The sequence below is a fragment of the Penicillium coprophilum genome (genome assembly GCF_028826855.1).
Source record: "Penicillium coprophilum strain IBT 35676 chromosome Unknown utg000005l_segment0_segment0, whole genome shotgun sequence".
NCBI classification, from domain to species: domain Eukaryota; kingdom Fungi; phylum Ascomycota; class Eurotiomycetes; order Eurotiales; family Aspergillaceae; genus Penicillium; species Penicillium coprophilum.
The window spans coordinates 1,186,145-1,198,210 of NW_026622724.1; the positions used below are offsets into that span (position 1 = coordinate 1,186,145).

Here is a 12,066-nt window from a genome sequence, read left to right on the forward strand (position 1 = left end):
GTGGTGGTGATTGGTCGTAACGCGGTAATGTTGGCTTGCCAAAAACCCTCAAGCTCGTCGACACAGAATTAAAGTCGTAGAAGCTTCGTTCAAAGTCCAAGGCCAATTCAATGTAAGGTGGTTGCAATGGAGCGGGTCTGTGCCGTTTTTCGAATCTCAAGTGAAGTGTCCGAGAACCCTCCTGGATGATAAAAATAGAATTTTGGAAGACGCAAGTCGTGAAGCTCGATTACTACCGAATAGATTGGGGCAGCGCGTGACTCGGTGCTTCATGGTCGTTTTCCACGATGGACGATTGACATCCCCGATTCGATCACGTGCGGGAAGCTCATGAAAAGTGGATACCACATCATTTTATACTGTTTGACGAAAGATGAACAAGTTTACTAAGTCACAAAAGACAGGTGTTGTGGTACAAATTTCGATACAGTGACAATGATCTACATAGATGACTCTAGTAAGGATTTATGTATAGCAATTCACTATGTGTGCACGATATCGCCCGCAATTTCCCATGCACTCGAATCAGCCTCGCAGAGCACTCAGATCTAAAGGGACACTGCTGCCCCTTCCAGCACGGTATCGGCGCTCCCCACCGACAAATGGCCGTGGTTTAGGGAGCAGCCCCTCGCTTTGGAATTTGAATCGCACATCTTCTATCTGCACTGGGCCACGTCCATGTGTTATAGGGGCTCGTGAGCTTGGTGCAGGCGATCCACCATTAGAAAGTGTATAAGCGCTAGGGTCCAGCGCTGCAAATGGTTCATGAGAGACAGGGCGGGAGGAAACAGGGGGTAGTCGGGATGGCGGCTCGCTTGACGGGGCTACAGGAAGTGAAGTTGGAGGCGGCGGGGGTGGAGCACCCGGGGCAGCTGATGGGGGTGGTGGGGGAGGTGCCGAAGGTGAAGAATGTCCCAAGGCGGAACGAGCGGCTTGTGCAGCAATTGATGGTGGAGCTATCGATGGGGGAGGGGGTGGTGTCGATCTGGAAGCAGCCGGCGGGGGGAGGAGGTGCCCGGGCCGCAGGGGCTGAGGGGGGAGGTGGCGGGGGTGCGGACGGTCTTCTCGATGTAGGCGGCGGTGGAAGCTTGCCTGGTGCTGGAGGTGGAGGAGGCGCACGTGGAGGCGGCGCTTCAGGGGCCTTTGTAGCTGGCGCTGGAACTGTAGATGAGGATCGTGAAGCAGGTCTTGGGGGAGGCTTCTTCAAGCCGGCAACCAAAGGATTGACCGGTGGTGCAGGCGGCGCATCGGTTGATGAGGGACGGGGAGGTGGCCTGGCCCCAGGAGGCCTAGGAGCTGTTGGAGGCTTGGGAGCTGGCGCAACAGGTGGTCGACGTGCACCTTCGGAATCAGAGATATATGGCGAGTCTCGACTGGCACCTGTATCGACACCTCCACGACTGCGTAACTTGGGGATTCCACCAGCGAAAATACCCCCTAATTGAGGTGGCATTGCACTAGCTGCCCCATCTGTTCCAGAAACTCCCTCGCTGTTACTTCGTAATCGATTCGCGGCTGGGCCGGATGGTACAGGCGGTGCGAGCCCGCTTGGAGGCGGTCTCGCGCCAGGAACAGGTGGCGCACCCGCGATAGGAGGAGCTGATGAGACACCTCCTGAGCCTCCCACTATAGGTGCTGACCGGTCATTGGTAACAGCCTTCTTCAACTTCGTGCCCTTATGGATATCGGAAAGAAGAGCGCCCTATCTATGAGTTAGCTACCGAATTCCTTGGGCGACAAGATGCTTGCGTCAATGAAACTGAAGCATTTTATAAACTTACCCGGTCCTTAACCTGTGCTTTAGGAGGTCTTCCTGGGAGGCTACCTGGAGGGGGCGGTGGGGGAGGACCGCCCAAACCTCCCGGCGGCGGCGGCGGGGGAGGAGGTGGTGGTGGCATAGTTAGGAATCAGATAATGATACTATCAGGCAGAATATTGCATATAGCTCAGAAAATAGTCAGAGCGAGGAGACTTGTTCCTTGAATGAAGGGAAAATGGAGTTGTTAGGCAGATAAGTGAGAAGACGTCAGGGTGCGAGTACGGGGAAGTGGACAGCGCCGGGGCGAAGTCTCCGCCTGGAGCCTCCCATCGAAAAAAAATACAGCTGCCTTCCAACGTCACTCACCACCAAAGCCATGAAAAGAGTTGTTCTTACAGCCAACAGAGTCTCCCGGCCCCAGGGCTCGATCTGTCGATTATGTCAATTCTCGACTTCAGCGCCCCGTCATGGTCTCCCTATCGCGCGTATACCCAGCACTCGACCTGCGGCCTCGAACCTCCGTCTACAGCCCTCAAAGCAAACCAATAGATTAGAATTGTGCTCTCCTCTACTTCCCACCCGCCGGTATGCATCCGCTACAACAACAAAGATAAGCCCGGAGGCTGCAATCAAAGAGATTGCGCGGGATGCGTCTGCCGTGCATCAATCGAACGCGGCGGCCTCCAATGAAGTAGTAGTAGATTTGCTACAAAGATGCCAGCGAGTTGCGGAGTCCCTTGTCTCGCAAGAACGGGATCAAAGCGAGGGGCCCTCAAAGGGCGAGGGCAGCGCGATCTCTTCTTTACTGGACCTGGAAGAGAAGCAAACTGCCGCGAAGAACAAAGGCAAAGCACAGTCCTCACAACACCCGGACGCCCGACTGGCAGATTCAGTCGCAGGAATTGCCATTGAACTTTTGAAGGACGAGAAGGTCTTCATTTCGCCCGAAGCTCTGCAATCTTGCACCGAGACCCTGACTATGCTACGACGAGCCGAGCACTTCCCCGAGATCTTCCACCTTTACGCCTACAAGCCTGTCCCAGAAGAAGGCAGCTCTCCAGTGAAGTTGCTGAAGGCCAATCCCAAGAGTATCAACAGCGCCGTTCCGGCGGAGTTGGCTAACAAGGCTCTTGGGGTCGCCATTGCACAGAAAAACCTTTCGCTCGTGCTAGCCATCATCGACAACACTTTCTGCGCCCCCGCTTTCCACCGCGCGAAGATCTTCAAGAAAGCCGGCGTCCCTCTAGTTGGTATTGCGGCTGCACCGGCTGCTTGTTATGCTCTTGCATCATGGGCTGCAACATTCCAAAACACCACGGATCCGAACGTAGCGACTGGTATTGCATTCGCTGCTACGCTGGCTTATGTCGGCGGTACATCCTCCATGGGTATATTGGCTATCACCACGGCTAACGATCAGATGGAGCGTGTGGTCTGGATTCCTGGCATCCCTCTGCGACAACGGTGGTTGCGCGAGGAAGAGCGTGCTGCCATGGATAGAGTTGCTTGCGCGTGGGGTTTCAAGGATCCTTATATGAGAGGTGAGGAGGTTGGTGAAGAGTGGGCAAGTCTTCGTGAGTTCATTGGCATGCGGGGTATGATTCTGGATAAGACCGAATTGATGGCAGGCATGGAGTAAATTGATTCCCTGCATGTGTATTATAGATCTCTTATTTGCCGCCACATGAGCAATGTAAATTATCCAACTCTTTTTTTTTTTTACAGCTACATCATATCTAAGGAGAATTACGATATTGAGATAGAAATTGAGACCGATCATGAGCTTCATATTTTTTTTTCAGTCGTGAGACTACATAAACCCAGTTCTCAGACTCAAACTAGAATACACCGGCGCAGTTAAGCGACAGATAATCTAGTAGACACGGTGGGGAGGAGACATGGAAGCCTTGATGACAAGACTGCCAACGTTCTGCCAGCCCTTCTTGAGGAGGGAGACAAGGTAGTTGATGGCGAGCATGAGGTTGGCAACAAGGGCCTCCTTCTCCATCTCGACGTTACCGATGGCAACACCGAGGCACAGAACCTTCTTAAGCTGGAACTTGATGGTGGACTTGACGTCGGTGACCTTGGCGGCCATGTCCTCAGCGTGGGAAACGGGGGTAGGGAACTTTCCGGCCTTGGAGAGACCGGGACCGAGGAGACGGGGAATCTGCTTGATCAGACCCTCGGAAGCAAGGAAGGCATCGTACTTGCGAGCAAGCTTCTTGATGAGCTTCTTGTTCTTGTTGAGCTTCTTGAGATCGTCAACGGACATGGCATCGATACCGTGGTGCTTAGCACGGTCAAGATCGTGCTGGTCACCAAGAATACTATAGATTTCGTCCGTTAGCTTCTGTGTTCACTTCATGTGTAGGTTTCCTTCGCGGCTGAGCATCGTGTACGAATGTAAAAACTTTGCGCCGCGGGAGGGGTTGTCGAGAAACGCACCAGATGGCCATGTTGGGGCGGGGGACGGTAGGCAGCTTGATGGTGCCAGAGAAACGCTTATCACGCTGGGGATCGTAGTTCTTCAGGCCGATCTGAAGCTCAACGGTCTCGTTGAAGTTACGCTTCTTCTCATTGAGAGAGTAGTTGAGAAGGTTCTCGACATTCTGGCGCACTCCGGCTGTAAGAGACAAGAGCAGTTAGTGGTAAGATCATGCAGGTGATAGTATAAGGCGAAACGTACCGACTGTGATCTTGGACATGATTGCTACAGTCTTCCAAAAGAAGTTGAAATTCTTATGGTATGGCTCTGCGCTGAATGCTTGAGAAAAGAAAATGTCGAGGGCCGTGAATTTCTCCGCTTGTGGGTGTGGACTGGCGCTAGTCTACAATGGGATTAGCGGTGCCCTAGATTTTTCTTGCTGACTTATGTTGTGGCCTGAGGCATCAACGTGAAACAATCTCCCCAATTCTCGGAAATACGTAGTGTTTGTCGTTGCTGTAAGGTTATATTGAAGTCAGCCAGTCTCATTACAGCTGTTAAAAAGTACCTCATAGCGCAAACTTTCGCACCGTCATGACGTTAGCGGCTCAGCATGTCCATGGGTACAAAGTACTTTGTCCTCAGTCCAATACCACTTGCTCATACAAATCATCGCATTAAGCAACTGTCGGCCTTACCTTGGATAACAGTAAAAGTACCTTTTTCACCTCTCACTGTTCAGCCGAGTCAGCACTGCTGCTGCTTCAAGTAACAGCCGAGCCCTGTCTATTGCGCTCTTTTCTCGTCATTCTCGGGAATTTGTTTAATCATCAAGTGAAACCCGGTGCTTGCAATTGCTTTGTGTATGTTCACTGCAGAATGTACAACATAGAAAGCATCGACCCGGTCGCCCCGCCACCTGGCCGACCCGCTTATATTGTATCGATCATTACTTTATTATTGATCCTATATCCATGTCAAAGACTATGAGAAATCTGTTTTTAGAAATAAGCCCTTCCTTTCTACTATCTACGTATGTTGTAGAAAACCAAAGAGGAAATCCACAACAAATACCCTAAAACAGAAAATCTAAGAAGACTGGAAAGACCGAAAAGACCACTGAAGCGGCCAACTAGTCTTGTATGTCATTGTTAAAACTAAACAATCAAGGGGTTTATAATATCATTGTGTAGCGCTTGTCAGGACTTTGGTCTCATATTTCCTTGGGTACATTATTTTGTGTATATCTCTGACGATCTACTCCGCCACAAGCACGAGTGCGTATTAACCAGGTGCATAATAGTCCAGCTGAGCTGACTCAAGGCATCTTCACAGGGTGTCCTCCAGGGCTGCATTGGTCAATTATTTGATCCATTTACACTATACGTTTACCTTGAAAAAATCTCCCAGACTCCGCACCTCCTAACCCCGGCCCAATGTACATATATATATATTCCAAGGTTGAACCGTCCAGATGACAAACACCCAAGCTTTGGCTCAGTAGACGGGAATCAACAAGATGATCGCATAATCTATTTTAGGACAACTCTCGGGTGAAACGAACTTGACCTGGTCTGCGGGGGGGCTACAGATGATCGCAGCGCTTAAACGTGACCGACAGTGTCAGCCTCAGATGACTGGTCACCCTCCCCTCTTGTATTTTTGATTTAATTGAGGCTGCTCCCCCGAGACATTAGAATACTTCACCTTGACTTTTTGCTAATTTCCCCGTATACGCCGGGTTGATGTTTCATGTCTAAAGGTTATAAGACTCTGAACCTCATCAGGTAACCCCCCTGACTTAACAGCCGATTTTCTGAGTATTGGCGATTGATTTGGTGGTTTATTTACAGGAGCTTTTACGCCAAATCGAGCGCCTGGCAAACCAGTACTTTGCTTCATCATGTCTTATACAACAGATTCGCACGAGTCTACTGCGCCGCAGGATTACTATTCAAGTCTAGATGATGAGGGTTCGCTCGTGGAAAAGTTCAAGAATATTGATGATAAGACGCAGTTTTACACTGCTATGCGCCGCTTAGAGGATCCCCTTACTCAGAATTTTGTGCTTGATTTCGGGAATGAAGAGGCATGGTGTGCATCTGATCTGGGCACCGATGAACTGAAATTATTGCTGAGCAAGCCGGTAAGTTTTCTTTTCACATTCGACTAGGCTTAAAAGTTGCGTCTATGCGATATCCAAGGTCTGACACCGCACAGAGAGACAAGTGTTTCGGTACACGGTGGATGTAAGAACCAATCTCTCAAGTTCAAAAGTGTATACTGACCTTGTATAGTAATATATGGGCACCAGAGGAGCAGAAGGAAAGCATAAGGGTAGGATTTTTGATTTCATTCGCATGAACGGTAATGGCTGACCATGCATTGCTAGGCAATTACCAAACAGTATGGAGTGTCCGAACGACTACAGGGGATGATGTGCACAGAGCCAGTGCATCCCACACCAGAACCTACACCTACACCAATACCAACCAAAAGGTCTTCACGAGCACCCAGTATTGCGCCCTCGTTCGTACACGAAGCGGATGACCCGGAGAATGCACTCAAGCATCTCGATCCAGAGAAATCCCGCGAGTCGGCGTCATTCAAGAATCTCACCTTTTCACAAGTCACAGATCAAATCTGGCACTTTTCTTCTGTGGATCATGGTCCTCGATGTGAGTATACCACATCGAACTCGAGTCAGCAAGACATTAAACAATTTATCAGATACATGTATCGGATATAATACGTTGTTTGTGATTCCCACACTATCACAACCGAATGCCCAAGATCTCCCGGATGGAAAACGGCTTTGGACCTGGCTGATCCAGTGTGATGACGGTATGGACCGCACCCCAACACCCCCTTCCCAGGGCCTGAAGTGCAGTCGCTAACTTGTTTGCAGGCACGATAATTTCAATCCAAGAGAACCCGTTCCCAAGACGAAAGGCAGTGCCGATAGATGAAGCCAAGCCAGTCCTCGACATCGTACGTAGGAACATTCGCTTTATTTTCGCCGGCGTCTCCAGACAGCATTTTGCCATGTCCGAGAGCGAGTCGCTGATCACAATCCGGGTGCGACATTTCAGTGACCTCGGACCGGACCAAGCCAATATCAAGCAGGAGGATGGACCGAGTTTGCTCTTCTACTATATCTTCGATGACTGGGTGTCGAGTTATGGACTTATCGCAAAGCGAGAACATAAATACGGTGTTGCTTTGGATAAATTGGTAAATATTATCTTTTTAGGACGTTCTGTTGATGCATTCGAACGGTGGCTAACTCAGCGCAGAGAAAGGATATGCTCGTTCGTCCGGTAGTGGATTTGGTGGATGAGTTGCACTGGCTTGGCCGACGACTCGCAGTTCTCAAACGATTATATCAGAGCTATGAGCTTATCATGCGGCGACTCTTGCAACGGCAACGCATGCTCCGCGATGAAGCGCGTTCGGTCCAACCAGCCGCTCTCCCGTATGGAGCCACGTTTGGCGATATGGAGTTTGTGGATATGCGCCAGTCGAGCGTCGTGAGCAATACCGGTCATCATAACACAACTGAGAAATCGGTCGGGGTGCCGTTGAGCTCGACGGCTGTGGCGCGTTTCGAACGGTTGGTTGATCGTATTAATTTGTACTGTCTGAGCGAGATTGAGAATTGTCTCAATGAGAAAGAGTCATTGACATTCCTGGTGGGTATTGACCCGGTATTGATTTGGAGGGCTTTGCTGACGTGGCCTAGAACTTCAACTTGATTGCGCTCAAGGACTCGCAAGCTGTTGAGAAGCTCACTCGGATCACTATTCTGCTGGCTAAGGCGACCATCTTGTTCTTGCCGGTTAGCTTGATGAGTGCATATTTCTCGACGGAATTGATTGGGGTGAAGAATGGGTATACTAAGACGGACTATTGGGTCAGTTTCGCAGTTATCTTTGTTGCATCCATCTTGCTCTTGACCGTTTTCGGTTATGCCAGCGATACCATGGAAGGTAAGACGATTTATCGATCTATGATACGAACGTTCTTCCGAAACTCTCGGGACAAAATATCACGACGTCGACAATAAAGAGAAATTGCTATGGGGAAATGTGGACCAAAGAGAAAAAGGGTTCCAGAGGGATTACGCAGGCACGATAAGTGTCCAAGGGCCTATCAGATACTGTGGGACCTGGGTCTAAGCCTGGGGCGACTCCCTGTATTTCATTTACGGGGCCAACACGGTGTCCTCTTCGACAAAATACATCTCGACTTGCTTATTTGTTCCTATAGGCAGAACTATTATAGTCAGACCATATATATCTACATCTGTAAAATCATAAGGTGCTTCTCAAATCTCTCAGCCTCATTTTCTTAACGGTGTTGCGTGCTCTCCAGTAAACAGGTGACGAAGACTACGCCCACCGCCAACGGTCGTATTTCTGGCGTATTCAAAACAAAAACGAAACCAAATTTCCCCTTCTGACTTCTCTCATATTCCCCTGAACTTGCATCTCATTACTTCTTAAACCAACTTATACCTTTTTTCTGCCGGTAAGTGGTTGATCCGATGTCTAACTGGTTGCCCAGACTTGCCCCCCCCTGGATCTCTGACCGACAAGTCCACAACACGTTTTCCAACCCCTCCGCTTTTCCCCTTTCACCATCCCTCGATATCTCTCTGACCTATCCACCCCTCTTAGGATCCGAGGGTTATCTCGCTACCGACAATATGGGTATCACTTTCTCGCGGTTGTTTGACCGACTATGGGGCCGCAAGGAGATGCGCATCCTGATGGTTGGTCTTGATGCCGCTGGTAAGACCACCATCCTGTACAAGCTGAAGCTCGGTGAAATCGTCACCACCATTCCCACAATTGGTTAGTCCGCCTTTCCGATCCCATTCACCGTCGACACCGTGATGCGCTCTTTGCAATATCATACGCCGTGGTGGATACTGCTGTCAACGCTACCGGAAACTGACTCCTGCAGGATTCAACGTCGAGACTGTCGAATACAAGAACATTCAGTTCACCGTGTGGGATGTCGGTGGTCAGGATAAGATTCGTCCTCTGTGGCGCCACTACTTCCAGAACACCCAGGGTATCATCTTCGTGGTTGACAGCAACGATCGCGATCGTATCGTTGAGGCCCGTGAGGAGTTGCAGCGCATGTTGAACGAGGATGAGCTCCGTGACGCTATGCTTTTGGTATTCGCCAACAAGCAGGATCTGCCGGTAAGGATTTCTTTGAATCGAGAAATGGTTTACTCCTAGATGAAATGTCCATGCTGACCCCCGCTTTTTTTTCTCTAGAACGCCATGAGCCCCGCCGAGATCACGCAGCAGCTTGGTCTTCAGAGCCTTACCCGTCGTGCTTGGGTAGGTGACATTCTTGATATATGTGTTTACAGGTTCACTAACGGATGTAGTTCATTCAATCTACCTGCGCCACCACTGGTGACGGTCTGTACGAGGGTCTGGAGTGGCTCGCTGATGCGCTCCGGAAAACCAACCGCGATTAAGGTCTATAATGCGAATTCGAATCGGACGTGTAGCTGGGTGAAGGAGAATACCGAAATCTGCAAATGATGGATTGATGATGACGATGGCGGGGAGTTCTTTGGCCACACATGACATTGATCTCTGCAAGGAAAGAGGTTCTGCAACTGGTTCGCTACTTCTTTTGATGTTCTCTCTTCAAACGGCTCTTTTTCCTCTACGCTATGCTATTAGCCTCATTTGTTTTTCTTTTCTTTGGCATCGCCACTCCCAAAATTGCTTCTCTGCCTTGGAACCCCCAGAGATCTGTATAAGTACTCAATTGTAAAATCTCAGAATCTCAAACTGGGCAAGGAGAGAGAGAACAAGAAGGGCACAAATGAGCAGAAATTTCAAACTTTCCATCTGTTTACCATCTGTTTTCTTATGGCCGCTTTAGGAGACCCGTAGGGCTGGGTCGGGTTGAGTAGATTTCAGTCCGGGCTGGTTGGCACGTGATTATATACAACATTCTAATCTTTGGCAGCTCAAGTTTGTTTTGATTTAGTTGTCATGGCCGAAGTACAGATATGTAGCTTCTATTTTGCCAGGATCTCGAACTGATGGATTTGGGCTCACGTGTAGAAAGATCTACATGGCTAGGGCTAATACGGTCTCAAATAGCGTGCCCTAGGCCTATAGGATGAAACACATAACTACCGTATATGGCCGAGGCAGTAGGTAAGATTTCTTGTAATTGAATTAACATTATCGTTTTACTTTTTACAGTTCCTGGATTCTCTACAACTGCCTGAACGACCGCTAGAAAGTGTATCTAAAGCCATTTTGCCGCCCTGATCGATTACAAACCCTCCGCGTCTGCGCGTTCCTGATATGGCCACAGTTTCGTGAATGATTCCTTCTCGTCATCATCTTTAGCCGCTCCAATGAATATCTCTTTGAAATTATGGCTGTTCTTCTGGGCTGTATCATAGTCTTCGGGGTCGACCATACCATCCACCGGGAGCAAGGCTTTATCTTGGAGAATTGTCAGCAACTCCCCGACACCATTGATATTCTCCTCTTCCTTAGAATGAAGCTCAACATCCTCCATGGTAAACTCTATGGGACATGGCATACCCGGAATAAGCTCTTCCCAATGCGCGTAGAGCGACATTAGTGATTGACGAAGGAAAAATAGATCGCGGTTCTCCCACACTCCCGTGACGAGCCAGACTGGTTTCCGGATGATAGAGATCCTTTTGTCTTTGAGGACAGACCAAAATCGAGGTGATCGCTTATACACCTGGGCCTCGTAATATTTGTGAAGGGTCTGACTCTCTAGATTATTGTCAACCTTGAATTGTTCCTCTACACTTAGGTTATCAAAGTCTTCCGGTCATTCAGGCACAGCCCAGCCCTCCGGAAGAGGCCCACGCTGGGCACACATCCTAGGAACATTGGCATGATAGAACAATGGTGCAACACATGCCGATTGCCAATCCACGATACGGGTGATTTGAAGGGTCTCTGGATCGACGAAGATGTTATACAGATGAAGATCGGGGTGCATTAGAACGTTGCTGGACGCTGCTTCGTTGGCAGATTGAGGAATAAGATAAGGTGCAACCCTCATGTATTTGGCCAAAAGAGCGAGACCGTCCTCAGGATGTTCCTGGGTTTTAGGTGACCGATAATAGTTCATTCGAGAAATTGCATGTGACTTGATATACGCAATCTCGTTCTGCCCCAATGCGCAGGTGTAGTCACTATGATTGTTCCTTAGTAAGATAATATACACTAGAAGGTATAGTGGACCCTTGAACATCTCGATATCCTGTACAAAAAAAGTAAGTAACAGAAAATGCCTTTGCACTATAAGTATTTTACCTCTCTACTGAGTGAAGGTGCGATGGCCAGAGCCTGAGCTCCAGTAAGCAAGGAACTCAGAGGAATGACGGCCTTCATTGCTGAGATGGTGTGGGAGCATGTTGGTGAGTTTCTCCCTCATCCGAAACTCACATACAACTTCCTCTAACATTAACCCAGACCATTGTATCGACCTCCTCCGACAAGTTCTTATGTGTAATAGCGATGTTGGTCTTATTTTATATACGGATCGCGGGAATAGCCAACCAGATGCACGGGTTTCCACGACGCACACATGTCGAAACTTCAGCGCAATTACAGAATGGATCAATAAACACGATTCTGCGCAAGGTATACATGTTGGAATTCCCACCAATGCCTGATATTAATGCTGCCAACCGGACACAAAGAAGAAATCATGAGATAATAGACGTGGTCGTTAAATGGATCAAAGTTTAAACCGAGAAACTGCCTATGATCAACGGAGCTTATCTAAATCCAAACATCCACGAATAGCGTAGATTCTCCTATATATTCCTGACGAACCGTCAATG

The 12,066-nt window shown here is 49.1% G+C and overlaps 5 protein-coding genes across 5 annotated transcripts; 2 read left to right on the forward strand and 3 right to left on the reverse strand.

The window, feature by feature from the left end:
• Positions 1–763: 763 nt before the first annotated feature.
• N7500_008041 (putative proline-rich, actin-associated protein Vrp1) lies at positions 764–1,898 on the reverse strand (the record flags this gene model as incomplete). The annotated part of the gene is made up of 2 exons (XM_056679185.1): positions 764–1,702; positions 1,782–1,898. 2 exons carry the CDS (start codon positions 1,896–1,898, stop codon positions 764–766), a joined length of 1,056 nt encoding a protein of 351 aa, XP_056529557.1.
• A 237-nt stretch (positions 1,899–2,135) lies between these two features.
• Positions 2,136–3,398, forward strand: N7500_008042 (uncharacterized protein; the record flags this gene model as incomplete). The annotated part of the gene is made up of 1 exon (XM_056679186.1): positions 2,136–3,398. The coding sequence occupies one exon, from the start codon at positions 2,136–2,138 to the stop codon at positions 3,396–3,398; it is 1,263 nt and encodes a 420-aa protein (XP_056529558.1).
• Positions 3,399–3,567: 169 nt separating this feature from the next.
• Positions 3,568–4,783, reverse strand: N7500_008043 (60S ribosomal uL1 domain-containing protein; the record flags this gene model as incomplete). Its single annotated transcript, XM_056679187.1, has 4 exons — positions 3,568–4,089; positions 4,208–4,385; positions 4,449–4,590; positions 4,778–4,783. The coding sequence occupies 4 exons, from the start codon at positions 4,781–4,783 to the stop codon at positions 3,633–3,635; spliced, it is 783 nt and encodes a 260-aa protein (XP_056529559.1). The 3' UTR covers positions 3,568–3,632.
• A 1,307-nt stretch (positions 4,784–6,090) lies between these two features.
• N7500_008044 (uncharacterized protein) lies at positions 6,091–9,687 on the forward strand (the record flags this gene model as incomplete). Its single annotated transcript, XM_056679188.1, has 13 exons — positions 6,091–6,333; positions 6,408–6,436; positions 6,485–6,524; positions 6,580–6,865; positions 6,918–7,031; positions 7,096–7,421; positions 7,484–7,879; positions 7,930–8,176; positions 8,569–8,599; positions 8,754–9,043; positions 9,156–9,400; positions 9,479–9,544; positions 9,595–9,687. 13 exons carry the CDS (start codon positions 6,091–6,093, stop codon positions 9,685–9,687), a joined length of 2,406 nt encoding a protein of 801 aa, XP_056529560.1.
• Positions 9,688–10,505: 818 nt separating this feature from the next.
• Positions 10,506–11,611, reverse strand: N7500_008045 (Aminoglycoside phosphotransferase; the record flags this gene model as incomplete). Its single annotated transcript, XM_056679189.1, has 3 exons — positions 10,506–11,014; positions 11,081–11,480; positions 11,534–11,611. The coding sequence occupies 3 exons, from the start codon at positions 11,609–11,611 to the stop codon at positions 10,506–10,508; spliced, it is 987 nt and encodes a 328-aa protein (XP_056529561.1).
• Positions 11,612–12,066: the final 455 nt, after the last annotated feature.